At 37.7% G+C, this 27820-nt stretch overlaps 1 protein-coding gene across 4 annotated transcripts in view; it reads right to left on the reverse strand.

Annotated features, from left to right (window-relative positions):
* LOC121327876 (fibroblast growth factor 14-like) overlaps window positions 1-27820 on the reverse strand; it is a 191437-nt gene that overhangs the window by 17531 nt on the left and 146086 nt on the right. For 3 of the 4 annotated variants that reach the window (XM_041272174.1, XM_041272172.1, XM_041272173.1), the window contains 2 exons: window positions 20341-20451; window positions 19199-19302 (listed from right to left, as the gene is read on the reverse strand). In XM_041272174.1, coding sequence (XP_041128108.1) covers window positions 19199-19302; window positions 20341-20451 — 215 coding nt within the window. Of the gene's footprint in view, window positions 1-19198; window positions 19303-20340; window positions 20452-22460; window positions 22526-27820 lie in introns of those variants that run through there. The other variant, XM_041272175.1, reaches the window with a different exon arrangement.

Below are 27820 nucleotides of genomic sequence, written 5' to 3' on the forward strand. Positions count from 1 at the left end.
TAAATTTGGCAGGAGGTCTCGTCCGCGGGTGCCCGACGGCTACCTGCGCGAGGCCGCTTGGAAATACATGAACAGTTACATGCATCCCAGTGCCGCAGATAGGACTTGACTATGGGCCACCTCCCCACAAAAGACGAGACCACCAAACCATGAATGAATAATAAATTATTAATGCTCTCCACAGTGGCACTAACCCCCAAATATTGCATTTAATGAAAATCAGCAGCTGAGACACGGCCCGTCCCCCAGCCTCTCAAACCAGAGCACGCACCCCTCAGAACTACTAAATACGAACCGCTCAGCGCTCAGGTAAGGAAAAAAACCCTGATCACATATTTAACATTTTTTAGGGGGAAACTTCAAGAAATCCGTGGCTGAGGGCAGCCTTTCCTCCAGGCTCTAAGCAGTCAACTCCCGTTTCGGACTCCCAGCGCTTGACTGAGCAGCCAAAACAAAAAGAAGTGACAAGAACGAATAACACACAGAGCTTTTATGTGCTTGCTGATGACGTATTGGTTACGGGCGGATTCTCCTTCCAGAAAAGCAACCAAGTTTACAATTATCTTGACAGGTTACTTGAAAGTAAGGTGAAAATGCACTGTTTACTTTGCAGAGCTGTTTTGTTTGGGTTGTGAAACCAACTTGAGGCCAATATGCATATTAACTAATGCCAGAAGATATGCCAAAAGAATAATGATAGACAGTGCCCTTATATCACGTTCACTGTTTTGTTATTTAAATTTCTTCTAAAGATTAGAGGCGACAATGCATATTGAGATTAGCATGATAAACAAACCACATAAAATATATTTACCTTATTACTGTATATCAAAGTCAACACTATTCAGTCAAACATCAGTCAATTGCACAGTATTTAAAAAAATATAAGAGGACCACCAGCACAAGACACTCACTTTAAACAATTTCTCACTTTAAACAAGTTATTGTCCACAATTTAGTTGAGGAAGTGCCTCCTTCAATATACAGTCAAACCTATATTAGTGACCGTTTGGCTAAATCCCTGTAAGCAAGTTAAACAGCAATTAAAATCACAGTTTAATGTTGGTTTCATAATATTTTGGAACCTACAGTACTGTACATTTCAGTCAGCTAACACCCACTGCTCTGCTGCTAAAAATGACTTGCAATCATCTTGCATGACATTATATTACTAGAATATGTAGAGTGTTATTTTTTTATGATTTACTGTTACGGTACTATAATCAGACAGTCCAGCCTAATGGTTGTGCGTCACAATTGTCTAATTGGAAGAATAGGTCTGACCCAGAGGCCCTTCCAAAGAATCACAGATGTAGCAGATTTTTGGTAGTGCTGCAGAATACCCCAGTGGTTGTGCAATGTACTAGACAAAACCGTAGCTGTTTGTATTGCATTAGTACTGATTGTAATTTCCATTGAAAATCAATTTAAAACTTATTTCTATGCTATTATTATTATTATTATTATTATTATTATTATTATTATTATTATTATTATGCGCTTATATACTTTAGATGACAGAATGACATTTGTGACCGAAATGTTGTTCTAACCCAAGACCTTTGAGTCACCATCCAGATGTTCTTCTAGCTGAGCCAACCATTTAACAGACTCCTAAATTGCCCAGAGTCAAATAAGCTCGCCATTCCTTTATAGCAGCACAGCTGTGTAAGACGTTAAAATTAACGATCCATGGTATGAAATAAATGTTTTCTACATTTTACCAGACTGAACTTTTAATTTATTGTGTAGTATATACTATGCAGTAACAGCTTCATGTTATTAAATAGTAAACATGTAATATTGGTAGCATTTATAAATGTTTTGCATGTGTGTCTAGTTTGTTTTGACTGTTTCATTTACCAGTTTCATGTAGATTCTAAGCTTGTCCATGTATATAATCTATAAACATATGACAACATTGGGAATTTGGTTCTTTTGAGCGAAAACTGTGCATGACCTACAATTTGTAGTTTTAGAAGAAATACAATTAGAAAATGTGCAATATAGAAGAATAAACAGATATATCATTGTTCTCTTTCAATGTTTATTCCAGTTAGATGTGCAGAAGGTTAATTGTTGTGACAGATGGTTGAGTCTTGGAAATGAGCTTATACAACTCAAGGGTTTAATTTCCTTGTGTTAATAATAATAATAATAATAATAATAATAATAATAATAATAATAATAATAATAATATTATGTACATGGGTGGAACAGAACATGATTGAAGCTTATCGACCTTTTGTTCAAAATTTGAATAACCTTATATGAACAATGATCTAATCCTAGAACAAAACAACGTTTAAATAAATGGATGTAATTGACCTACTATTTCTTTAAAGATGGTAGTGGTTTTGTTAATTCAAAATTAATTAATGTAACTGTATATATTTAAGATATCACCATATATATATATATATATATATATATATATATATATATATATATATATATATACACACACAGGTATTTGGCTATCTTGATACCTCTTTCTTCAAACTACATGTCAAACTCCCAGACAAGAGGAATACACTGCTAGACAGATCAATTTGAAAGTGTTATAGTACTGCAAAACAATGTGTCCTACTCTATATTCCTCTTGCTCATGTTCACACTCCTAGGATTCAGGGTAACACTGCTAGATTGATCACTAGTAAAGTGCTGCATTATCACAAACATAGTCCTGAACAACCTAATGTACCTTACTTGTTATATGCTTGCATTATATAACCCATCTTAATAACCCGCACAATAGTGATATATATATATATATATAATATATATATATATATATATATATATATATATATATATATATATATAATATATAATTTAAAAAAATATATAGACAGTGTCTATAAATGGTTAAGACTTTAACACACGATAAAATAATGATAATTGCGAGAAAAAGAGACTTTTCTCTGTTTTAGAAAAGTTTTAAAAAAAAAAATAAAAAGTTATTTTATTTATTTATTTTTTTCTCAATTGAAAGCGATGAAAATGGTGTATAAATAAAAAAAAAAAGAAACGACAGTGTACTGTATGGAAATAGAAACAAGGGAGTAGCCACCGATAACCCAAAACCTGCCTGTCAACAGATTAAGTCTAACAGTGAGTGGTAGAGGCTAGCCGCATGCTTGAATCGTGTAGCCAATACAAATACAGTGAAACTTGATAGACAGAGGGTGATTGCAGGTGAAAGACACACAGAATACACACCCATTTTGAGGCTACATTAGCTGATAGCAATACAGTATACCTTGGAAAGCATGACGTAAGTTAAGCTTTTTTTATTACTTTTACAGAATTACATATAGGCCTAGCCTCCACAGCCTCCTATGACGTAGCACAACTGTCCACTCTCCCTTATTTGCCGGGTCTCTCACGATTTTAGGATATATCTCACAGACAACTCCCAGGATATTTTCTCCCATATTTTGCTCAACATTACTGTCCAATCCCCTTATGTCAGCAAACCTTTAGTTTCTGCAAAAGGCATGTACTCTCTGTTGTTACTGCAATCCCTGTCGGTACCTAACAGGTTTTAGGACCCAGGGGTAGCATGTGGCAGGCATGCATTCAGCAGTTGACCATCTATGACAGTGGTAGGCAACTTAAGTTAATCAAACAACTCCAAGGGCCGCAAGACCGCAATTACAAGACAAAATGATTTTAAAAAGAGCTATATATTACATTATAAAAACATTATGAATATAATAAAGGATTGAACACATCAACATAAAAGAAAAAGCATTTAAAGTCATAAATATACTACTTACTTAATGTGACTTCTGGCTGATCATATTTTACACCAGCTTTATAAAATTAACAATATGCACCACTTTGTCCATCACAGCTTTCAGTCTGTCTCTCTTGTCTAGCTTTGCACAGAGTGCCTCCTGGTGGATTATGCAATGCACCCGAACAAGTTAGGTTAGAGATCTCAACAATGTCACAAATCCACGATTTCTACCCACCACAGAAGAACAGCCATCTGTTGTGTCATAACTAGTTTCTCTAATGGCATAGCACACATTCTAAAAAAAATTACAAATGCTTTGAAAAAGTCAGACCTTTGCGTACGCCCATGTAATCCTACCAGGTCCAGAAATTCCCCTGTTATATTTAACTTATTGTCCACATATCGAATCCACATGCAAAGCTGAGCAACATTGCTGTTGTCATTCGACACGTCCAGAGCTACACTAAATGCCTCACTTGATGAAGCATGCAAAAAAGTTTGATTGGCCAATTTTCTGAAATATCATTGAATCGGTGACAAACTGTGCGTCTGCTGAGTTGCAGGCTTCTTATATGCCTGAGAATCTCTTCTCAGTTTTTTAACTCCTCGAATAAAATCCCAGAAGACTAGATAAAGCACTCTTAATAATTCTCCCTCCAAGCCAAGCAATGCGCTAGCTTGCCAAAGTCACCACATCACTTTGCAACACAGCACTTTTAAGCACTTGCTGTTGTGAAGTAAGACCACTCTTAAGCACTGCAAGCTGCCGAGTGCGTAGGGCAGATCCCGAGGGAAACTTTGCTTCACAGGCAGAATGGAGAGTTTCGTAGTGTCTCTGAATATTGAATCATTTTGGAATTGACAGAGCTTCTCTTTGTGATTGATAAGAAAAAAAATCCAGCTCCCAGCTCTCTTGAACAGCCCCACTGCACCGCCTTTAGAAGCAGCAGGAGAACTGGGCTCTCCACTATCTTTAACCAACTAACCTGGTAACAAACCGATCTTTTCTTTACAACTATAATTATTACCACAGAGAAGTATTCAACTAAACTGGCGGGCTTAATCAGCAACAAAACTCTTGGGCGAACTGAAACGTCATACCTTGCAACGGCACTCTGTTAACACAGTAAACTACGCACTTTTTAAAGAAGCAGTGTACAGTTATGTTTTGATTTTATATTTACCAATGGAAGAGAGCATTAACTCACTTTCGTTCTTAGGAGGTCTTTTTAGATGGATGAGTGGGACAGGTAGATGCGTCACGGGTTGAGGGTTGCCGACCACTAGTCTACGTTAAAACAAATATATTCATCCAAATTTGTAGCTTCTTGGACATATTCTCACATAAACCAATGCGACATTGTAAAAATACATACGTTCTATAAACTGTGTAGGACTGATTTTAACAGTGGGACATAGAAAGAAGAATGATGATGATGTTTGTGGTAAGCACAAGAGATCACCAAAAAACCAGCGATGCTCAGAACACCAGCATTTCAATAACATCTTTCACTGCCAAAGGAAAAACAGAGATCAAGAAAGTTGGACATGCAGAGAACTTTACATGCTGTGACTAGTTCAACAAATTGGTGTACATGTTCACAGACTTTCCAATTGCAAAGTATTCGGCAAGAAAATCTAAAAGCCACAGAAATAGTGAAAGGTGATTCTACTACAATTTCATCAACATTGCTTTTGAAATTTAGATTGATTGATAATGTGTTTATATACAGCAATAGTTTGTTAATTTAAAACAGAAGACAGTTGACAATTCAATGTTACTGACAGTGGTATTATCGATCTGCCACATATGTGCAGTGTAATGAATAATGCTACAATATCACATTGTTGTGTATTTTGGCTTTTTTTTTAAATATATTGTTTTTATGAGATCAAGAAGAGTTTGTTATAAAGTAGGTCCACAACTCATCCTTTGATGACGAGGTCAATGTGCAGTACTAAACTCAGCCTTTAGGTTTGTTGTGTGATGAAACTAACAATGCCAACAGGACCTATTTACTGTATTGCTGCTGCCAAATCAGTCACCCAACTGTGTAAGAAACACAAGGGCCATGATTGGACTGTGAAGCATATTTTTGGTAACATTTTATATTAAGCAAGCAAAGTCAGTTACCAGTAGTTACCATTGTAATAAGATTTACTAAGCACTTGTGTATATTAACATACAAACTGATTTCTCATTATTCCTAATATTCTAAACTCTCATGTCATTCTCAAACTTTCTCCCTAGAACTTTGCCGTTGGCGTAGTAACGGCCTTCAGTGAATCTTTCTATGCTGTTCTCAGCAGCATGGAGCCTCTTTCTTTCTGTATATCTGGGTACCAGGAAGGATAAGGTGTTCCTCCCTTCCTGGTGCAATGCTTGGTAGAAGAAAACAGAAGGCATAGGGAGGTTGGAAGGATGATCTAAGGCTGACTCCTTAGCAGATGAAAGAGTTCCAGACCTGAACAACTTGAACCTGTCTATCACCTTTTACTGTCTTACTGTTTTTTTCCTTGGGAGGAGCACCATTGTAACTTGTAGTTCATTGGCTTGTGTGCTCATGTTGTCTTGCTGCTAGAACCTATCCAGGGGCCTGGGAACTCCCACCCCATCGCTTCACTTCTCCTATGGGGCCTAGTATAAATGCTTATGTCTTCCTCTTTTGCTTCAGTCTATTGAGTTATCAAGCAGACTGTGGCAGGCTGGCAAGTGGATAGAGGCCCAGAGACAGTCTGTAGTTCAAAAAAAAAACTAATTTTATCACAAATAACACAAAACAAAAGTGCACAATGGCAAAATAAAGGGATTTAAACACAAAAAAAAACCCCAATACAAAAACAAACTTACAAAAACAAGGTTTCCAGGCTGGGCAATGCCCCCAACCCCAACCCCAACCCCAACCCCAACCCCAACCCCAACCCCAACCCCAACCCCAACCCCAACCCCAACCCCAACCCCAACCCCAACACCAACACCAACACCAACACCAACACCAACACCAACACCAACACCAACACCAACACCAACACCAACACCAACACCAACACCAACACCAACACCAACACCAACACCAACACCAACACCAACACCAACACCAACACCAACACCAACACCAACACCAACCTGCTTCCTCAGCTCCCTCCTCCCAAATGAGAAGCAGAGGCCTCCTTTTATGTCAGGTGGCTGGGCGGTGATTGATCGTTAATTAAGTTAATCATTTAATCAACTAATCAACCCCAGCCACCTGAACATAATAAACCCAGGCAGGTAGGGGAAATTAACCCCATCCCTGCCAATTTAAAAAGGGCAGAGGCCACACAGATATAGACTCCATACTGCAGCGTGTGCTTATAAAGACCTATCTGCTTGAATAAACCCAAAGACAATCTCAGAGTTTTATTCCTTCACAAACTGTTATGCACAAATGCTGTGTAGGCTATACTTTATTTTTGGTAACATTTTATATTAAGCAAGCAACAGTTACCAGTAGTTACCATTGTAATAAAATTACTAAGTGACTTTGTATATTAACATGTATTTCTCAACCCTAGCCTCCATCCACACTATATACTCCATCCCAACCAGCTGTTTTCCGCACTGACTGCTGTGGGTCTAGTTTTCCCCCCTGCTCAAAACTGACTCCCATGCTGAACATTTCCTGCTCTAGGGGATTTATTCCTACAGTCCTGCATGTGCTTAAAATGCTGCTCATTAATTCTGAACTCTAATAACACTGGGCGACAGACCCTTCTACACAAGCAGCCAATTGCAAACTGCCAAGCCAACTGACTCCTGTCTTTTTCTCTCAGAAGTAATACTGACCATTTGTATTAATCGATTATAAAACCTGCATACAACATGTCAAATCTATGAACTCCTATTCTCCCTTTTGACCTTCTTTGTCCTGGATGCATGGATCACCATATGACTCAGTTCCTGGCAGATTCAATCAAACTGGTTTACCAATGTCCATTCCACCACCTTGACCTTGCTTTGAACCAGAAACTAAGCACACAGGTTCGCTTTCCCATCTTTTCTTCTCTCATCTGATCTTCTATTCATTCTGTATTTCATTCTCATACCTCAAAAGAAGTCTAGCATGTCCTCCTGAATTTTCAAAAAGTTTGGGCAATTTGTCTTGGTTTTAGATGTCAGCATGCAAGACTGCATTCTATCAATAAACAATGACACATTATTGTGCAAACTCATCCAACTTGTCCTCAGCTGGAACGTCAAGGTTACATGCAGCCTTACCTACATTTCTCAAAAAAGTATTTCATCCTGCAATGTATGCTGTCTTTCCTGATAGGAATGAACAGTACACACATGAAAATGCACATAAACATTAGTCCAGGAGAGATCAAAGACTAGTTTGAAGAGCACAATGTTGACTTCACATATGACATGCCCAATTGTTAGATCTCAATCCAGTAAAGTCTAGTATCCAAATGCACAGAGTACAATGTACTGTAGATTCACTATCAGATTCTGCCGAGTCAGCGTAGTTTTAACATTAGGTAGATAAATCATGTTTACAATTAGACATGCTTAAAATTCAAAAGTAGAGCACAGCACACAGTCACGCTAAAGAAAGAAGAAGTGCAGTTAACATATTTAATGACTGGTGAAATAGAATTCAACATTGCTGCAGTATGTCCACTGTTTTGTCATTTCAAATCTTTTCACAAAACAAACATTCAACTTTAAAGCTGCAGTCTCCAGTGCAAAAGCACATCTTGCAAAACCACATTTGTTGGTGAGAAATGCTCAAATAAAAGTTGTTACATTTAAAAAATATGTAAACATGTGAGATTTTCGGTCCACTAAAATAAAAGACTTTACATAACCTCTGTAGTACAAATACAAAATAATAAATTGATGTCTATGATGTGCTGGGTGATTTGCTGGTCAGGGTGAGAGAGGAGATCTTTCGCGAGTGCTTCTATGTTGATAGGTGTGCGTACTGACAATGTGGCAAGTGATTTGTTGGGATGCAGGGGACAGATAATCCAGGAGTGGGCGTCATCCCAAAAGTTACATATGTGCAGGAATCTGCAGTTTGTATTGAAACATGAAACATTAAAGTTATCAAAAATTTGCTTTTCTCCTGATAATTTAATAGGTTGTCCATATTTGTCTTTGTTATGGGAGACAGCGGAAGGTGCGTGGATCGGGAATGGTGACGAAAACCAGTTTCTGAAATGAAGAGGGGTATTTGGAGTCTGTGGGGTGTTAGTGCTGGCAGTGCTGGTTGTTTTCAGGCAGAGATGAGTAAAATTCACAGTGGATGCCCAGACCCGCAAGCCTCCAAAGACCCAGTTGAACAAATGATGATCAGGAGTTTCCTAGCTGATGATATGATTGCCCAATGCATAGAACATTGTCCCTCCATATCTCACTGAAAGCTTTACCACATATGATGTATATGAGTCCAACTCCTCATGGCGGTAAGGAAATGCAGAGCAAAGAATGTCCCGATATACAGAAAATGTCAGTACGTATTCAACTACGGGGTTGTTGGATTTTAAAGATACAGACATATCTCCACAGTTCACTACGTGTTGGTCAATGAATTATTTTGTTGCAATCATAATAGAAATAAGATTGATGTCCTCACCCTCAATGATTTGTTTACAGAGTCCAACAAATAGGGTGTAATGTTTCGTTGTGAAGACTGGCTGAATACCTGTTGCTGTAGCTGAAGTCAGATTGAAAGCTGGTACTGATTCTGCTGTGATGGTGCTGGTTGAGGGCAGGAGAGAGTTTAACAGGGCTTCCTTGGTGTCAAAACGAGTGTTAATTGCTGCAATGCTTTCTGAAAATGGCTGCATAAATTATTTAAATGTCTTTGAATATCTCTTGATGAGTGATGGAAGGGGCTGCAGCGCTGACCGGATTTGGAGTCTGAGTTTGCAGGTTGCATTGCTCTGTTGATGCCTTGAAATCTTGTTATGTGAATCTCTGCTGGAAGGTGCTGCTTATGTTAAATCCACTGCTGTGCCTGGGCAGGAGGTGGCTACTGCAGAGCGGCACAGCCGCACTTAGCAGGTGGAAAGATGGGCTCTGCATCCTGGATGTTGCAGAGCAACAAAAGCTAAGCGTCACGGTTGGCTTTGGGGGGGATTTGGGTCCCAGAGTCGAAGAGCACCTTCAGCAATCCTGCAACTGGCCAGTGTTTGAAAAGCAGCTGTTTTTGCCCTGGAACTGGTGCTTGCCTGGGGCTCTTCCGCTTTGGTCGGGAGGACGCCGTGCTTTGGCTTGGTGGTTTTAGCAGAGGATATGATACGAGCCTGAGCACAATGTTGATTGCTGGAGATAGCTGCCCAGACTGTATATCCTCGCATTAGATTGAAGAAAGATCAGAATCCATTGTGGTAATTCTTCAGAGATGATATTCTGGTATAGGAGATGTTATTTCCACTTACTTAAATTATAAATAGCTCAGCTGGTCAAAAGATGAATCAGTTGCTGAGTGCTTTGCAAGCAGAAAAACAAACGCAAGACAAAGTCCTGAAGTAAGAGCCATCCTTATATAGATGAATATAGATTAACAGATATGATAGCCAAAGAGAAGCACCCCATTCTGCCCACCCGAGACTGACGTATCGTTGGAGGTTTCAAGACCTTAGCTACCCAGAACTACGCGCGGCTGGCCTCATCTGGACAATGCGGGAGGACTGGATTGAGACAGGATTGAGGTAGGAAATGAAGATCGTAGTGAGAGAGGGGACCTCTCCGACACCCCCCAAATTTTGCCTGAAGCTAGATGGAATGGTGTTCTGACTATCCCCATAAAGGTTTTTTTTTTTTTTTAAGGAATGCCATAAAAATGACGGATAAGATCCCTTACACTAAAGGCCTTCAAATTAGCCTACTTGTTCCTGATTTCAAGTCACCGTTCAATATTAATATACATAATGTATGTGATATGAAAACATACTGCCACTCTGAATTCCTTTGAGAGTTTGCAGTAGGGAAACTGGCTACAGGACATGGACTCAGTGTTAACACATGTGCTCGTATGAGATAATTCATTTATTTAATTAGAATGCCATTATTCTCACACATCACATTCTACCAATCTCAAAGCACTGTCGCCTGCAGAACATAGATAAATGTACATGAGATAAAGAAATTAAACTATCGGTTGATGCCCACTGAGAATTTCCTGGTCATTCAGCAAGAACAATGCAGAAACCCATCCAGAGAGCTTAGCTAGAAAGTATTAGGTTTCCAATTAATTCAGAGAACCGTCATGTTTGAAATCCAGTGGGGAACGAGAGATGCGCAACATCATTAAATCATTTTATTTTCAGTCTTGGCCACAAATGCTAAATCAGTTTCCTAATACCATTTGGCGAGATGAAATTTGGCAAAAAAAGTACTTACTTGCCAAAAGCAAATCAATAATCAATCATCCATAGTGCTCTGCATTCTGTGGTGGAGGATCAAACATGTTAAGAGCTAAATAGTCAAAAACAATTGCGAAGATCCTAATCACAATCAAGATAATATACAGTTACACACAACTTAAATATCAGACACTCAATAAAAGCAGAAATGTTAGCAAGCTCTTTTATATGGTCCTTTAATAAAAAAAATTAATTGCATTCCTCCCATAGAACTATTTTTACATTAGTAGTTTTGCTCTGTAAATCAATATCCTTTTCATTCAGTCTTAACACGTTTGTTATTATCTGTCAGACAAAAATAAACCATTGCTCTAGGAGGGGTATTCTGATAATACAACAGCTACATACAAAGAAGAAGCATAACAGGAGTGACCTAAAATTTGTAGTTTTAGAAAAAATCTAATTAAACAATGTACAATATAGAAGAATAAAATAAAATAAATGGATAAACAAGCCGAGTACCATGATGCTTGAAGGTTTAAATAGTTTATATAGGTAACACCCCCCCACACCCAAACACACGCACAACCACACACACATATATATACAGTTGCTCATAGTAATAGAAAATGATATTACACTTTGACCTGGCTATCTACAGTATGTCTTGACAGGACTGGATGGGACTGAAAATGAAACCTAATTGTTCTGATACACTGGTGCACAGGGAGAAGTGTGCATCTCTTTTGCCGTATGTGATAATACTGTATGTCAGAAACACAAGAGTGGCAATATATCAATAACTCTACTGTTACAAGCCTAAGCCCTTGACAAAAGTCATTATTTTGTGCAGGAAGTTACGGTAAAAATCTTTTTAGATCCCATAAGCTCCTGATTTTTAGCTTTTACTACAAATGAAGAAGAGAAAAATACTTTCCCCCAGTGTGCGATAGCTGCAATGTATCACTCCTGTGGTAAAGCTTACTTAACAACACAGTAAGCAATGGTTGTCAGAGGCACTGTGTTGTGTATTGCATGTGAACACATCTTTTATACAACAAAAGGTGTTGTACACAATATATAAAATTGTTCTTTAGTACAAATAGAGCTGAAAGGTTATGAAATAACACAAAGTACATTAAGCATGTATGATTTCCTGGTTGTGAGAATTATGAGAGAATCACATGACTCAGCAGGTACAGCACAATAGAAGTACAGTACATGTCTTATGCTGTTGTCAGTATTATTAACTGATCAGATTTCCCCCTGCTTAATCAAAGCTCATGCTCTAGCATAAACACAAATGGGCATCCACCTAGGCTCAAGGAGGCATTTCAACATCTCATAACCACGACCATTTGCTGTCCCCAAGGATTCAGAGCGACTTTAGAATCATTCGCAAGCCAGAATACATTCTACAGCTATAATAACATAGAGAACATGAATATTTAATTACCTGGTTCTACCACAGGGGTCAGAATTCTTCCCATCGAGTGCCACTGTAATGAGTTTGTATCTCAACCCATGGAACCGATTGGTTAGACAAGGGCTGGGCACAAGCCACAAACCAAAACAGTTCAAAGACGAGCTCTTACCATTCAACAAAAGAGCAAGCTCTGTAGTCAAGAGGTCAGTAAGGGTCTTATGCTGATGTCAGCATTATTAATTCATCAGCCACTAGGAAGAAATGAATTGCAAGAGATCAATATATATATCAATATATATCATATATATATATATATATATATATATATATATATATATATATATATATATATATATATATATATATATATATATATATATATGTGTGTGTGTGTGTGTGTGTGTGTGTGTGTGTATATATATATATATATATATATATATATATATATATATATATATATATATATATATATATATATATATATATATATATATATAGTTGTTTGCTCTTTTTGGAAAGTATGTACATATCAAACATGTTGACCATTAGTAATAATGGCGGCATGGTGGTGTAGTGGTGAGCGCTGTTGCCTCACAGGGTCCTTCCTGGGTTCAACTCTGGCCTAGGTGGTCTGTCTGTCTGGAGTTTGTATGTTCTCCTCGTGTTTACATGGGTTTTCTCCAGGTACTCCGGTTTCCTCCCACAGTCCAAAGACATGCTGTTCAGGTTGATTGGTCACTCTAAATTGCCCTCAGTGTGAGTGTGTGTGTGTGTGTGTGGTGCCCTGCGATGGACTGGCGTCCCGTCCAGGGTGTAGTCCTGCCTTGAGCCCTGTGTATGCCGGGTTAGGCTCTGGCTCACTATGACCCGGTAAAGGATTAAGCTGTTATTGATAATGGATGGATAATAATAATCCATGGAATAGTTGTTTGCTCTTTTTGGACCCTGGTAAGTATGTACATATCAAACATGTTGACCATTAAAACAGGAAGCTGGGTTTCTGCTATTTCCTCAATCACAGGTGTCTGACATGTGCTCAACATTGAGGAGAGGGGGGAAAAAAAAAACAGTTCCATCCATGTACTGGCAGTGAAAACATTTTTCAATTGTATAAATGCTGAATGGTTCAGTCCTTAAGATAGCTTATATTTGGGAACCAATCCTTATTACAAATCTTTAAAAACACGAGGCAACTGCAAATCATACAGTAAAATCATTCTGAAATAATGCAGTCTGACAGGACATACAAACTAAAACTGCTGGATTCAATGCCTGCAGGACATAAAACACAATCACAAGGCTAAATGTGATCTTCCAAGTTTTTAATGAGGTTTCCTTTGCATTAGTCTGTAGCCAAAAACAACTTGGATTCTACTTCTAATGCAATTTACCAGAAGCAGAGTTGAGCCTGGTCAGTATGGACATGGAGCCCCAGGTACTGTAGTGCATGAAGATGCAATGGTGGCTCAGCAGGGAGCACTGTTCATTATCTTCTGCAGGTGAAATGTTAAATGAGGGTCCTGTCTACTCACTAGTCATTTAAGAGCCCATAACAGGGGATTTCATTAACCAATTGAGGTAAACACGCAGGCCTGGCTAAATCCTTCCTGCCCTGGCTAATTCTTGAATAGTTATTTAATTCTCCTACCCCTCTAAATGGGGAGGCAGCAATTTTTACTTGATAACACACTGTTTTTTATCTTAGTTGATATCAGTCAATCAAAAAAAGGTTTGTTTTTAAAGATGCTGCTTGATTTGTAATTGCAACAAAAAATGTAACCAAGTATTCCATAAAGATATGGTTTGTAAAAATCTGAATAATTGACTTCAATTACTACACTGCAACAGGGAATTTTGAAACATTAACATCTGCTATCATGTTAATCTTGAAAGGGACCTAATTTGTTAAATAAAACATGACCTTAGTAATTAAGTGATTGTCTGAACCCTGGAGTCACAGAGTACCCTTAAAATACACAGAAGCAATGCAATAAACACAGTAAATCTTACCTAATATGTATTGCTATCATTGGGTCTTACATTTTACTATGTGACATACATTTTGAAAACACGTCAGTCATAGGAAAGCTATATGATTGGCACAGGGAAGATGAGCCAAAGTCTGAATCTTCTGGCAGTCCGAATTCTTGTAAAGAAAATAAATGGCAAACAACTGGGATGTATGTTATGTTTTTCTAGAGAAATATTTATCAGCCATTTTGTTTTCAGAAAGTAAAAACACACCCAAGAAAGTTGCCAAAATATGAATAAACAATTCATATAGTTAATGCAGAGACTTGTAAATAGTTTTAAGATGCATCTATTCATTTTACAATTGTATTTGGTATGCCATGGATAAAAGTACACAGCTTTTTTCTGTGTACCAGAATTTAGCCCATAGTATAAAAAAACAAAACATTCTGAATTGATTTTCCTAAACAAAAGCTCCCAAATGCAGCTCCTGTATTTTCAATGTAGATTGTCTTTCTTCATGACGAAAGTGCAGCATTGAAAAAAAAACACAAAAGGCATTTCATTTTTTTTTTGTTGTTGTTGCCAATTAAAATCAAATTTGACATACATGTGCATCTTTCATATAGGAAAAATGTCTACAGAGTGATTGTAATATATATATTAGGTAACAATTACTGGGAATATTTTGCAAGCACGCATACATTAAAGCAGTAGTGCCCTTCAAAATAATCACAGCTTTCAGGTTTGTTTGCTTCGAGTATGAACTTAAACTGTGTGTATTCTCCATAAAGGTTATACAACAGGAGTAAGCAATAAAAATGACTCACTTACAGTATATCCAAAGCATGGAGAATAGCATAACAATTTTCTATGCATTATTTTCTCAAAATTAAAAAGGGTGAGATATAGCTTTCAACATCTATGCCACTCGTGTGTTATCTCTGGGTTTTTGTTTCATAATGTTTTATTGTTTTTTTTTTCTTTTTAATGGGATGGCAATGCATGAATTTTACCCTGCCTGCAGTGCACTTGCATGGAGATAGTGAAAGCATCCCAAATTGTATTACAGGGTGCACAATTCTTCTTGTTTCCTCCACTAATTCTGCTTGTTTCCTCATGCACAGTTGTTCACTGAGATGTATATGTATATATATCATATATATATATATATATATAAATATATATGATATTATTCAGATCTATATTACGTCTAATTGTTGCAATACGTCTATATAACATTCCAAGTATATATATTATATATATATATATATATATATATATATATATATATATATATATATATATATATATATATATCAGAATGTACACGTTCAAAAAACACCGCTGTATCTATGTAGTGCTGTCTAATATTGCTAACATTACTTTCATATTACGCAGTATTTGCTTTTATTAAGATTCAAAGTAAACTGGACAATCCTTCACAGTGACATCAATTAGAAAGACTCACGTTTACCACGGTTGCTTTAAAATGATTTCTGTTACATTTCATAGAGTTCTGGAAAATGGGAGAGGTTTTATGTTACAATAAATATCTGCTATTGTCCACCATTATATCTATTATTACAGTAGTTCAGATCTACTGTAAGAGATTGCATTGAGTGTAAAACCATTCTAGAGTTTTCCATTGGGCAAAATTTTACAGGGTCACCACAATGCTGCAGTGAGTCAAATTGGCATTAATGAAAGATAGTACTAACAAGTGTGGGCGTGAGATAAAGAAACCCCTGCTGCCTGCCAATGGAGTGAATTGAGGTGGAAAACTTTTAAGAAACCATTAGGGCATGAAACGCCAAACTTTTTTCTATAGAAGGAGATTTACAGAAATTGTACTGGTCTGAACAAATTCCAACAGTGTACTACCCAGGAAAATTGAAAATGTGATGCAGAGATGCCATTTCTCCTTATTTGATCTAAATCTCAGTGAACAAAAACTGCTCAAATATATATCACTTGTTCCATTCCGCTAGATCAAAATGAAGTGCGGGGTTCAGTAAATCCCATTTTTTTCATTTTCTAGGGTGTACAATAGCAAGCCCTTTCTGATGTAGTGCTTAAAGACATGGAGTTAGTAACATATAAAACATGTAGAGAGCCTCTTCAAGGCCCAACATATAGTAGGGGTATTCCATCATTGAGGAGACCCGACAAACAGGAAGGGGGTTACTGTCTCTGAGGTAACCCGACATACAAAGAGGGGTCACCTTCTCTGAGATGACCCGACATACAAAGAGGCTTGTGAACCGAAAAAAGAAAAACATGGATTAGTATGTATTAAAACACATGAGAGAGGTTCTGAAAGCCCAACATGTAATAGAGGGGTCCCACCGCTTGGGGGCCCTCACATAAATAGAGGCATTTGAACCTGAAAAAGAAGAAGACGAGGGATCATGCATGCTTAACATTCCTCTGGCTCGCGGAAGCAAAGCTTCGAAAAGGGTTGCAGAAAGTGGAATCACTAACCCCCCCAGAGGAGACTGATGCAAATGTGGTTGAGATTCGAGAGGAGGAGAAGGAAATTAAACAAACACAAGACTGTTAGATAGGGGTGACTAATGGCTAAATAAAGTAGATTTAATTGATGAAAGTAAATGATAGGATGCAGGGGGCCCTAGCTGCACCCCTGAAACCACCAAATAGGTTAACGTTTTCTGTTGGTTTCTATTGCACCACACACATAACCATCACCTGTCACATTACAAAGCTGTCTTCTCAGACAAGCTCCTCGGTGCCTTGTGTGTGGGAGGGAAATGTACCCTCAATTATTTAACAGGAGCTTTCAAGCTTTTAACAGTGCAACTCAAATATTTCATGTCAAGGCCTTAGTAACAGACGTTTTAAGAAATGTCTTTTGTGAAGGCCGGTGAGAAATTTGCTGCAGACAGCCCAAAGAGGATTTGTATCCCTATTCACACATAAACAAGCATTAAGCAACCTACTTATCCTTTAATGCTTTAGGAACCACACAAAGAGTGAATTTTCTAGTGGAATGGTTAATGATGATTCCTACATTGAAACAACACTGAAAAATTAAATGTCAAACCGGTCTGTCACCATATTAGGTACAATACCTACCGCTACAATTGAATATTGTGTAGTGAACAGGGAGCCAATATCTCAAACTGTTTGGAAACCAGAAAGACTACAATGTGTCAGTTTCCATAACATTGAAAATATGTATCTCAAACAGGTTATTATGGGATATCCCCTGCAGAGATGCTAAACAAATTAATCATTTCTAAAGGTTTGCAAGAATGCTTGAAAAAGCTTTCAAATGTAACTGCAGTTTCCTTTCTAGATATAGCTGTATTGTTATATCTGTGTATTTAAATAGCCTGTATCATTGAAACTGTATTTCCTTTTGCACTGTATTTTGTAGCAATTAGGTGACAGATAAGGAAAAGCCATGCATTTGTAGTGAGCACATCTTTCAGTTAGTGGGTCCAAATCGACAGTGGGCCTCATACCAGGTTATATCAGGGTGCGCTTTAAGAGAACCATTGAAAACACATTCTGAAATATGATTACCAAGGAATAAACTTTAACTTTTAACAACAATACACTTGTCAATCATATCCCAGTAACATTCACACTATGGTCTAAGTCAATTTGATGCAAAGCAATTATTTATAGTTTCTGGTCAACTGTCATGAAGGGATTAAGTTGTTCAGATTTTACATACTGTACATACTTCTTTTTGTTAAAAAACCATTTCGGCTCAGCAGCGAGTGAGTGGAATATGAAGAGAGTGATTATTGCTAATGATAACTAGCTTTCCCCTTTATCTCTTATTTTCTCCTGTTATCTGCAAGCCTGCACACTTCCTGGTGGCTGAATGATGTGCTCGCAGACGAGCTGTTTATGCACAGCAATATGTCAATCAATGAGCTGACTCACGCTAGGGTTCAGAGGTCTTTTCAGTTTGACGGATTGCTCTCTCCCAGCGCTCTCTTTTTTTTTTTTCTAATGTTTATGCATGTGTTCATGCTTACCAAGAAGGTTTTAGGACCCTTGTGGCAGGGTGGAAGCCCTGTAAGTGTAAATAGTGTCGTGTTGGTGTATTGTGTAAATAAAGTTTAATTATTTTGCCAGAATCCATGTAGGGAATGTGTCTGGGGCCTTTATAGAATCACTGATGGTCAAACAAGCCCCAGCCACATGCTATATAAAAGGAAACCAGGTCTTTTGTTTGGCTGGGTGAGTTTAGGGAGCTAACAATTGAGTGAAGGCGATGGCCCAGCCTGAACAATAAAAAGTGTTTGTTTAGATTATTTATTGTTGTTTAAACCTTTTATTTGAACCCAGCTTTTGTCCTTGTGTTTTGTTTGCTCCTTTATTTTGTTCCTGTTTGTTTGTTAATAAACTGGCGCATTAGCACTTAAACTGCAGCTTTCTGCCTCTGGGTCTACTTCTTAACATTTAACAGCCTTGATCGTGACACTATCCTGTCACAACCCTGCTTTGAAGCAAGTGCAAAGGAAAAGACACAAGAAAGCTCCACTGTAGCAGGCTAAGGAGAAACAGTCCTTGACGATTTTGTCTCCCTAAGCTGCGGGAGCACCAAAGATAATTCAAAGCCCCCTGTTGAAAAAAACAAATGAAAATGCAGACATTTGGAATTTTCCTGTTTCCCACCACTAAGTGTAATCACATTTAGCAAAGTGTAGCATAGTACTTACTGATGTGTACAGATAACCTTCTCCATTCATGGCTATGTATAACCCTGTCTTCATGGCCTGAATAGCAACAACTCTGAGTCCCACTGGTATAAGGTTGAACAAAGCTGTAAACACAACAAACACCCATACAAATATGAGCAATGTGTCTAGAAAGTTAACTATTGCTATAGACAAACAAAAAAAAAAATGGTGGCTTAATATATTGTACACATATACTTAGAATCAAAACATGATATATAATTACTAGTAGATATTGGATAGTAGATATTTCCTATATCTATATCTATCCAAAAAAATCCTCTGCTGGACCCAGTGTTATTGTTATGACTATATTGCTTGTCAAAGTAACATTTTTACACATTAAAAATCTAATTAAAAAGCAGGGCAGAGGCATATTCTTGCAGTAGGTAACACTATCCACTCCTGTGCACAGATTTGTATATTTTTTGTTTATAATACATATTTCTCTTAGTTTCTTTCAGGCTTCTACAGTAGGCATTTTGTTTACTGCAAGTACAGTTATATAAATCCGTAGCCCAATAGAATTTCTGAGCAACAGTTGAAATTTCTCTTTTATTATTTACGAATATAGCTCTTAGTGTATGGTTCCAAGGCATAAATGTAAAATTCCATACAACTATTGATATATGCATATGACTTCATATACCAACACACTGAAATAGAAGATACCCATGTACGTGCAGGTACTAATTCCAAGACAGTCCAAGGGAAGACCCTCCCAGACCAACTTAATCAATCATATTTAAAACAATGTTGTAATCCATTAAAAAAAAGTAATGTGCTTTTGCATAATGTGTTTACTGTGATTGTTTCAGTATGAATATTGCAAATGCTACTGTTTTGGAATGCAGTGAATGGGACTCACAATGTGTTTTTTTTTTTTTTTTTTTTTACATATTCTAGATAGTAAGAATTGTAAAAACTGCAAACCCCACTGTAATGATGAAACTTGACTAATGCATTATTCATGTTCATAGCAAAAAGGAATGTGCCCCAGTCATGTCATCTCGAAACAGCCACCATAGATATCTGCTTGCCCTCGTGGGGCTTTTCAGTGGGGTACAACACTGCACATCATCATTATTGGGAATTTGCATGCAATCTGTATCAGTAATACTTACAAGAATTACTGCTGTCATCTTTGGTCCCATCAAGAGATCCATCTGGGTGCATTTGCAAGTAGTAGCCTTGCCTGCTATATAACCTGGTCACTATACCCTTGAGCTGGGGATCTGAAACACAGAAGGAAAAAAAAAAAGTTAACCTTAAATTTGTGTGCAGTTTTTAATACATTTAAATCTGAAAAAGTATCCCATTTATAAAACAAAATATTCAGTATTACAAGTAGAGTATTAATAGCTTGTTGCGTAATGGATGTTTAGATAGTTTACTGTCTGCTTAATGGAGGTTTTTAATACCCTGCTCTAACAGGCAGGACCAGCACTCACTACACATGCTCTCACTCCACTGGATCCTATCCTAGCATGGCAACAATCAGACACAAGCGTTAAGTGTTAAAGACAACATCCTCATATTACCTTCTGGTGAGCCAACAGGGTTCATTTGTAACATACAGAACTAAGAAAAAGAAGGTCGCTGTGATCTAAAATCATGTGATGTAAATATAATCTCAGAACAATCTCATGCATTGTTTCTTCAGAACCAAAAACATTGGTCCCCAACATGTAAGAAGACTATAAGAGAATATACTACTGTAAGCTGCATTTGGAGTGTGTGAAATGACTTGTGATTAATATCTTAGTTTATTGCAATAGTGGTGAGCAGTTCCCAAGACAGGGGTCTATTTACAGTGATCTAAACAGCAGCATACTTGTATATAAATTCTGGCTTCCTAAAACATGTATTCCTGCTCTTCTAAATTGTATTGTACGACGTTAAGAAGAGAGTCAATAAATCACTTCGGGGTGGACACCAGCAAGATTAATATGGAGTTAAAGGGCATTTAAATCTGCTATTGTTTAGATCTGTTACAACAGACCCCATTCAATCAGTTGTGTGGGAAAAACTAGATTCTGATTTTCACTAGAATTTGATAAGAAACACTAATACCACCATATGATGATAAATGATTATAAACAACATTCATAAATCGGCAGGTAAAACAATAAGAAGTGTCAAGTAAGCAGATATTTCATCTAACCTCCATATCAGTGTTCTAATTACTATCAAGATATTGACAAAGCAAATAGCGTCACATCCAAAAAATCAATGCACAGAAGAACAAACGTACTCAAAGGAAAGGCATATTGAATTTAAACAAAATACTGTATCGACTGTGTTCACTGTACTTATGTAATGTGGAGTTACATTCTACAAAGCCATTCCGGTTTCATGGTAAACAGAAGCTCAAACGTTTAATCCAAAAAAAAAAAAAACATTCAGCTATCTGTGGTAGGGTCTTGTTTTCATTAATCCAGTTTATTCAGCAAATAAAGTCCTGTATTAATACGCCTACAAGGAAATATTTCCTCGAATCCTAAATTGCAAAACACTCCCTTCCTCTCGCAGTCCTGGTTCCCACCCCATGAAATGCTATTTGAGTTCTCAAACAGCACCCTAGCAGTATATATTTAGATGGTCTTTATTTTGTCCTGCAAATGCAAAAAGGATTGTCACTGCACTCCATGCTATCAAATTGCAAATCCACAGATTCTGTCTGCTTTTATGTATTCATTAAAGACCCCAAATGTAGAACTGAGTGATTCTGCAAACATGCAAATCTCTTTCATAGTCTCCAGTAAATCATACTTATATATAAACCAATCTCAGACCCACAAGAGCTTTCAATTAATGATACTCTTCTACACTCATTGTTTACATTTTTGGGTGCTAAACAGGACTGGTGAAGTGATAAAAAAAATAAAAAAGCACATTCAATGAAGTATGTTCCTGGGAGCATGAAACAGAGTCAAATCTAAAAGATCATAAGCAACAGATTCTCAGCAGTGTAACTCATTTGGAAGATGTCACTTTAAACTGTTAAATAAATTGTGAATACTAATGTTCAACTACTACTAACCAAGTCAGATCAATTCAGTATAGCAATAACTTTCATATATTTATGTTACCCAATATGCATTTCCTAAGAAGTCAGCAGACATGAATATATCTAATAACTGATTAATATGCACATTAAACAATAAATAGCTGTTCTAAGAAAAACATATTTTAACAGGTCCAGCAATACTGACAAGGAGAACCAGGTATATTTTCCACTTACTCGGGTTGGTCTTATACTTTCTGTATACCTCTGTGTCTTGACCTAGAAACCAGCCCACAAGAAACACAAATATAATCGCTTAGACCTTAAGTGATTGAAGGATGACAAAAATACAGTCAATGTGAGTGAACTCAGCCAAGAAGCAGGTATGATTTTTGTAGCACAGACTTTCACGCCTGGAGGCCAGGATTCAAATCCAGCTCAGGTCACATGTAAAGTTAGTGTAGCAGTCTCACTAATAGCTATGAGTGTACAGTAGTATAATAAACAAATACTAGTCAATTTAGCACAGAATTGGACGGGCGGTGAAACTAAACAGAGTGCATTGCTTCCTTAGAGGGTGGTGTTCCTCCAAGGCAGGTTTAAGATATAGTGGGGCAATATGGGGAAGCTCACATCCCCACTGCTTGTGCATTCAATGCTATTCCAGCACCACTGAAAAAAACAAACTCTGCAGATAGTCGTCGCTGATTTTATGTTTGCCAAGAAAAGTCAACAAACCAATCAGAAGACAAGGACACATCTTAAAATTCCTGTGAGTGCAACCATAAAAAAGAAAAAAAGGGTTTTCTTTATATTCATGGTTACATTTTAGGCATACCCTGTGAGCAATGTAGGGCTGTAGTGCACAACTCAGGCCTAGAGTTGAGAAGATCTGCCATATATGAGAATGTAAGTTAATAACTTATATATCTCCCTACAAGGATATCAAATCAGATCCCTGTGACCTACATCAAAAGCATGTAGAAGCATATAGCATCTCATAGCAAATGCCTGTAAAACCCTTCAGAGGCGGGAACTGTGGCCTACTATAAAAACAAAAGGATTCCAGTCGTATACTCCTACATCCTCAAGACTCATCTGTTTTGATTGCACTTGTACATCTCTTGATCTGCCCCTCCTACTGTATTGCATTCACCTTAACCTAGGCACCATGTTACTGGATCCTCAGCTGATGCACATCATTGCCCTATTATACTACTGTTATGTCATTGTAGGTAGAAATTGTTGTAATCCTAACTTGTTGCAACTTATTTCATATTGTACTTTTGTAGTATAATTTGCACTTACTGTAAATTATATTGTATTTAAATATAGATTTTGCACCATAACCCTGCACTTACCTGTAATACCTATAAGTATTATAAGTCTATTTTCAAAGCATTTCCCTTATTTAATAAACTGTTATTTTTGAAAGGATGAAAAACAAAACATTCAAGATTTCTTGAAATACATAACTCAGTTGTTTGGTTCTAGTTTTTGTACATTATTATTATTATATTATTATTATTATTATTATTATTATTATTATTATTATTATTATTTTATTTTATTTTTTTTTTTAAACTGAGTTATTAAAGACTGAAGTAAACACTTTAAAAATAGGGTCAGATGCCTTTTTCAAAAGTGACAACCCATAAAACATATAAAACAAAATAAATCAATATTGCTTTTTAAAAGATTATCTGTCTTTTTAAGTGCGACACATAAGACATGTTGATCGCAGTCTGACAACATCTGAGAAAACGAGTTGAGTTTGCTATTATCCAGGCAGTCAGAGTGCAGGCCATTCTGAACCAGGCAGCCAGAGTGCAGGCTGTTCTGAACCAGGCAGCCGGAGTGCAGGCTGTTCTGAACCAGGCAGCCGGAGTGCAGGTCGTTCTGAACCAGGCAGCAGGAGTGCAGGCTGTTCTGAACCAGGCAGCCGGAGTGCAGGCCGTTCTGAACCAGGCAGCCGGAGTGCAGGCCGTTCTGAACCAGGCAGCCGGAGTGCAGGCCGTTCTGAACCAGGCAGCCGGAGTGCAGGCCGTTCTGAACCAGGCAGCCGGAGTGCAGGCCGTTCTGAACCAGGCAGCTGGAGTGCAGGCCGTTCTGAACCAGGCAGCTGGAGTGCAGGCCGTTCTGAACCAGGCAGCTGGAGTGCAGGCCGTTCTGAACCAGGCAGCCGGAGTGCAGGCCGTTCTGAACCAGGCAGCCGGAGTGCAGGCCGTTCTGAACCAGGCAGCCGGAGTGCAGGCCGTTCTGAACCAGGCAGCCGGAGTGCAGGCCGTTCTGAACCAGGCAGCCGGAGTGCAGGGCGTTCTGAACCAGGCAGCCGGAGTGCAGGCCGTTCTGAACCAGGCAGCTGGAGTGCAGGTCATTCTGAACCAGGCAGCCGGAGTGCAGGCCGTTCTGAACCAGGCAGTCGGAATGCAGGCTGTTCTTTCACTTGTGTCAAAGCTGGATTACAGAAATTAAAAGACAGCAGCTGGTTGGCTGAATAAGGGTCCTGTGCGTGTCAAAGCTGGATTACAGAAATTAAAAGACAGCAGCTGGCTGGCTGAATAAGGGTCCTGTGCGTGTCAAATGTTTCATATTAAGACATGCCTTGAGAATCTGAAACTAAACTGCAGGATGAATTCAGGACTATGGACTTGGAGTAGTACATTTTTAAAAAAAAAAAAGCCTTAGCATCCATTTTTTCAATCAAATGCTCTGGGACCTGGAGGGCAGATGCAGGGTGATCTGAATGCTGCTGTGGGATAATGGTATAATGTTGAAGCTGTCTGGTTTATGAAGGCTCTCAGCTTGATAATAACTGTGTGGAGGTTCCAAGTCAGCATTAACTGAGCAACAACAGTTTGATGTGCTGAATATAGACAGGATGTGGCATATAAAATGTGATTGATAATGAAAAATGACTGATAATAAATAATCAATTATGACTTAGATTTAATGTGCAAAACTGAAGTCTGAGCCTAAAAGATATGACAGTATTTTGAAAACAATAAACACTGATTACGCAACTATTGCAGTCTTTCATTCTCCCATCTGAGATAGCGAATGGGTTTCTATTTATGTAGTACAGATTATATGAGTTATGGTTAAATACATACAAATATTTTAATTTATTTTTAAATAACACACTAAAATCACCACAGAGGAAATGTAAGAAATGCTTTTCTTACACAACAAAAAATATAACCTGTTAGGTACAGTATTTGCATCTTCACTCAAATGAAAGTAGATTTGAATAAAAACAAGACGAAGAAATCTAATTGTGTTTATTTTCAGAGAAATAAAGTTTCCTTCTCCACAATTTGCTCCCAAATCCTGCCAATGCCTACATATTCTGTGGGTAAAACATACAAACAAACAAACAAACAAAAAACAAAGAAGAAATAAAACGCTCCTATACTTGTTGAAAGGTGGTGTATAAATGTGTATTTGAGTTGATATTAACAATGAAAGATAATTGAAGTATGCCCCATCTCAAATCTGTAACAGCAAAACAAAACTCACCACTGCTGTGGCTAATTGAACTTTAAAGGGTAAGCAGACACACATCAATCAGAAAGAGCTCATCCCTAACTTTAGCTTCTGTTGGAAGTCAAAAATCACAGTGAGCCTACCTGAGTACAAAGAAAAGACATCCTTTCATTTGGGAATTGCCTAAAATGCCAAACCTATCATGGTACTGTAAGGTTTCTTGCTTTGTGCTCTGCCAGACTACAAATGCCCCGGGTATTGTTTGCTTTATATGTGAGACAGGCTCCCTTTTTCAATGTAATACAAAATATATTTAAATTGATATACAGTATTAGCTACAACATTGTTTTCATGTTAAAACAGTATGTTCTTAGCTTAATATCTAGTAGTTATATCTATTTTAATCTGAAAAACAATTTTATTCTGCATTCTAACACAAAATCTCACATCCCATATTACACTGTATGTGGTCAATTTTCCCTTCAACTGGAGATAAATTCACATGACTAAATAAAGAAAGAAATAAAACAATGGAAGCACAGGAGGAAGTCAGTGATCTAGACTAAAAAATGAAGCAATGCCATACAGTTAAATGGATGCTGCAAACCCAGTCATGTAGACACTTGTAACTGGAATAGCATGTAAACAGAATTAATCTTTTAATGACAGTGAATATAGTAAAAAATGTTTTTCAAGTACCTTTCCATCTCCACTAAACATTAACTTTTAGGCAATATTTTCCACCTTAATTGCACTAAAGTCCAAAGTGGTTGGCTCTGTGATATGTGATTTTAAATATTGTACTCACTGGCTATTTAATTGTCATGGATTATTATTATTAAACATGCCAACAGTCTCTATATGGTCGGGACAGTCCCGATTTCCAAGCAAATGTCCCACAGCCCCATGCATAGGAAAAAAGTCCCGATATTTTTCCTTGGAAATTTTTCACAGCTCTAGGTCGTTCACTCTCGCTTACCGTAGTGTTTTTTTCTCTCTCTATCTTTAGTGGCCTTGTGCACTGCACTATCTTGCAAGGATTGTGTGAGCAATTGTGTGCACATGACCTGATCTCAGTTTATTGACATATGTCATGTCCAGTCATATTGGAGAAGCATATGGTTTCCTCCCTGCTGCTGCAATTTGATTTTACGTGAATGATTTAAATATAATCTGGGAGCCAATGGAACGTGAGGAAATTGAGTTAGCTAGCCCCTTGCTGGTGTCCTGCTGAACAGTTTCCAAATGTTGGCAAGTATGTATGATTGATGGAAGGGTACATGTTGAATGAAAGCAAACACTAATCTGACTACACTTAAATATAGAAGGTTGGCTTTGGATCCAAAATTCCAATGAAGACTGGCTTCTCATTGGTCAACGAGGATGAACACATTTGAACTGTTTGGTTAGGTTCCCTGCTGTTTAGAAATAAGCAATCTGCTCTGCACCAGCTCCCTTGCCATGCAAAGTCCCTCTTCTGCATAAGGCCACCTGCTTCCAAAGCAAACCTACAGCTATGGCCAAATGTTTTGAATGATCTAGAATTTTAGGACTGCGACATCCTTTTTTTTTTTTTTTTTTTTTTTAAACTATATGAACCTAATTTAGATCTTTCACTTAACATCATGAAATCAAATAAACTACAAAATGATATCACAAAAGTCTACTAAAAGCCATAATAGTAGTACAGTATTTCACGTTAGATTTCGAAATGTCCCAACCCCCCAACCCACAACCACCACACACCCAACACACCCCCACACACACAACCCCCCACCCCACAAACCACAAACAAACAACAAAACACCCCCACACACCCCAAACACACACCAACAACACTAACAACCACCACCACACCAATTTATCAGTTTATATAGTATATGGTCAAACCTTAAATCAAAGCAAATAGTTTGAAATCCCCGATCTGTGGGAAAACTATGAGCAATTACAGCTCTAATTTAGGGCTTTAGTTTTTTGTTTTTAGGGTTCTGACTTGTGCTGACCAAAAGTAGCCTCAATACGAACACAATGTTCAGGATAAAACCAAACCAAAGTAGCGAATCTCTGTTGAATTAAGGAAGTGACAATAGGATAGTGGTCTTTCAGTGTCA

Source organism: Polyodon spathula, chromosome 15 (assembly GCF_017654505.1).
Source record: "Polyodon spathula isolate WHYD16114869_AA chromosome 15, ASM1765450v1, whole genome shotgun sequence".
Taxonomy (NCBI): Eukaryota; Metazoa; Chordata; class Actinopteri; order Acipenseriformes; family Polyodontidae; genus Polyodon; species Polyodon spathula.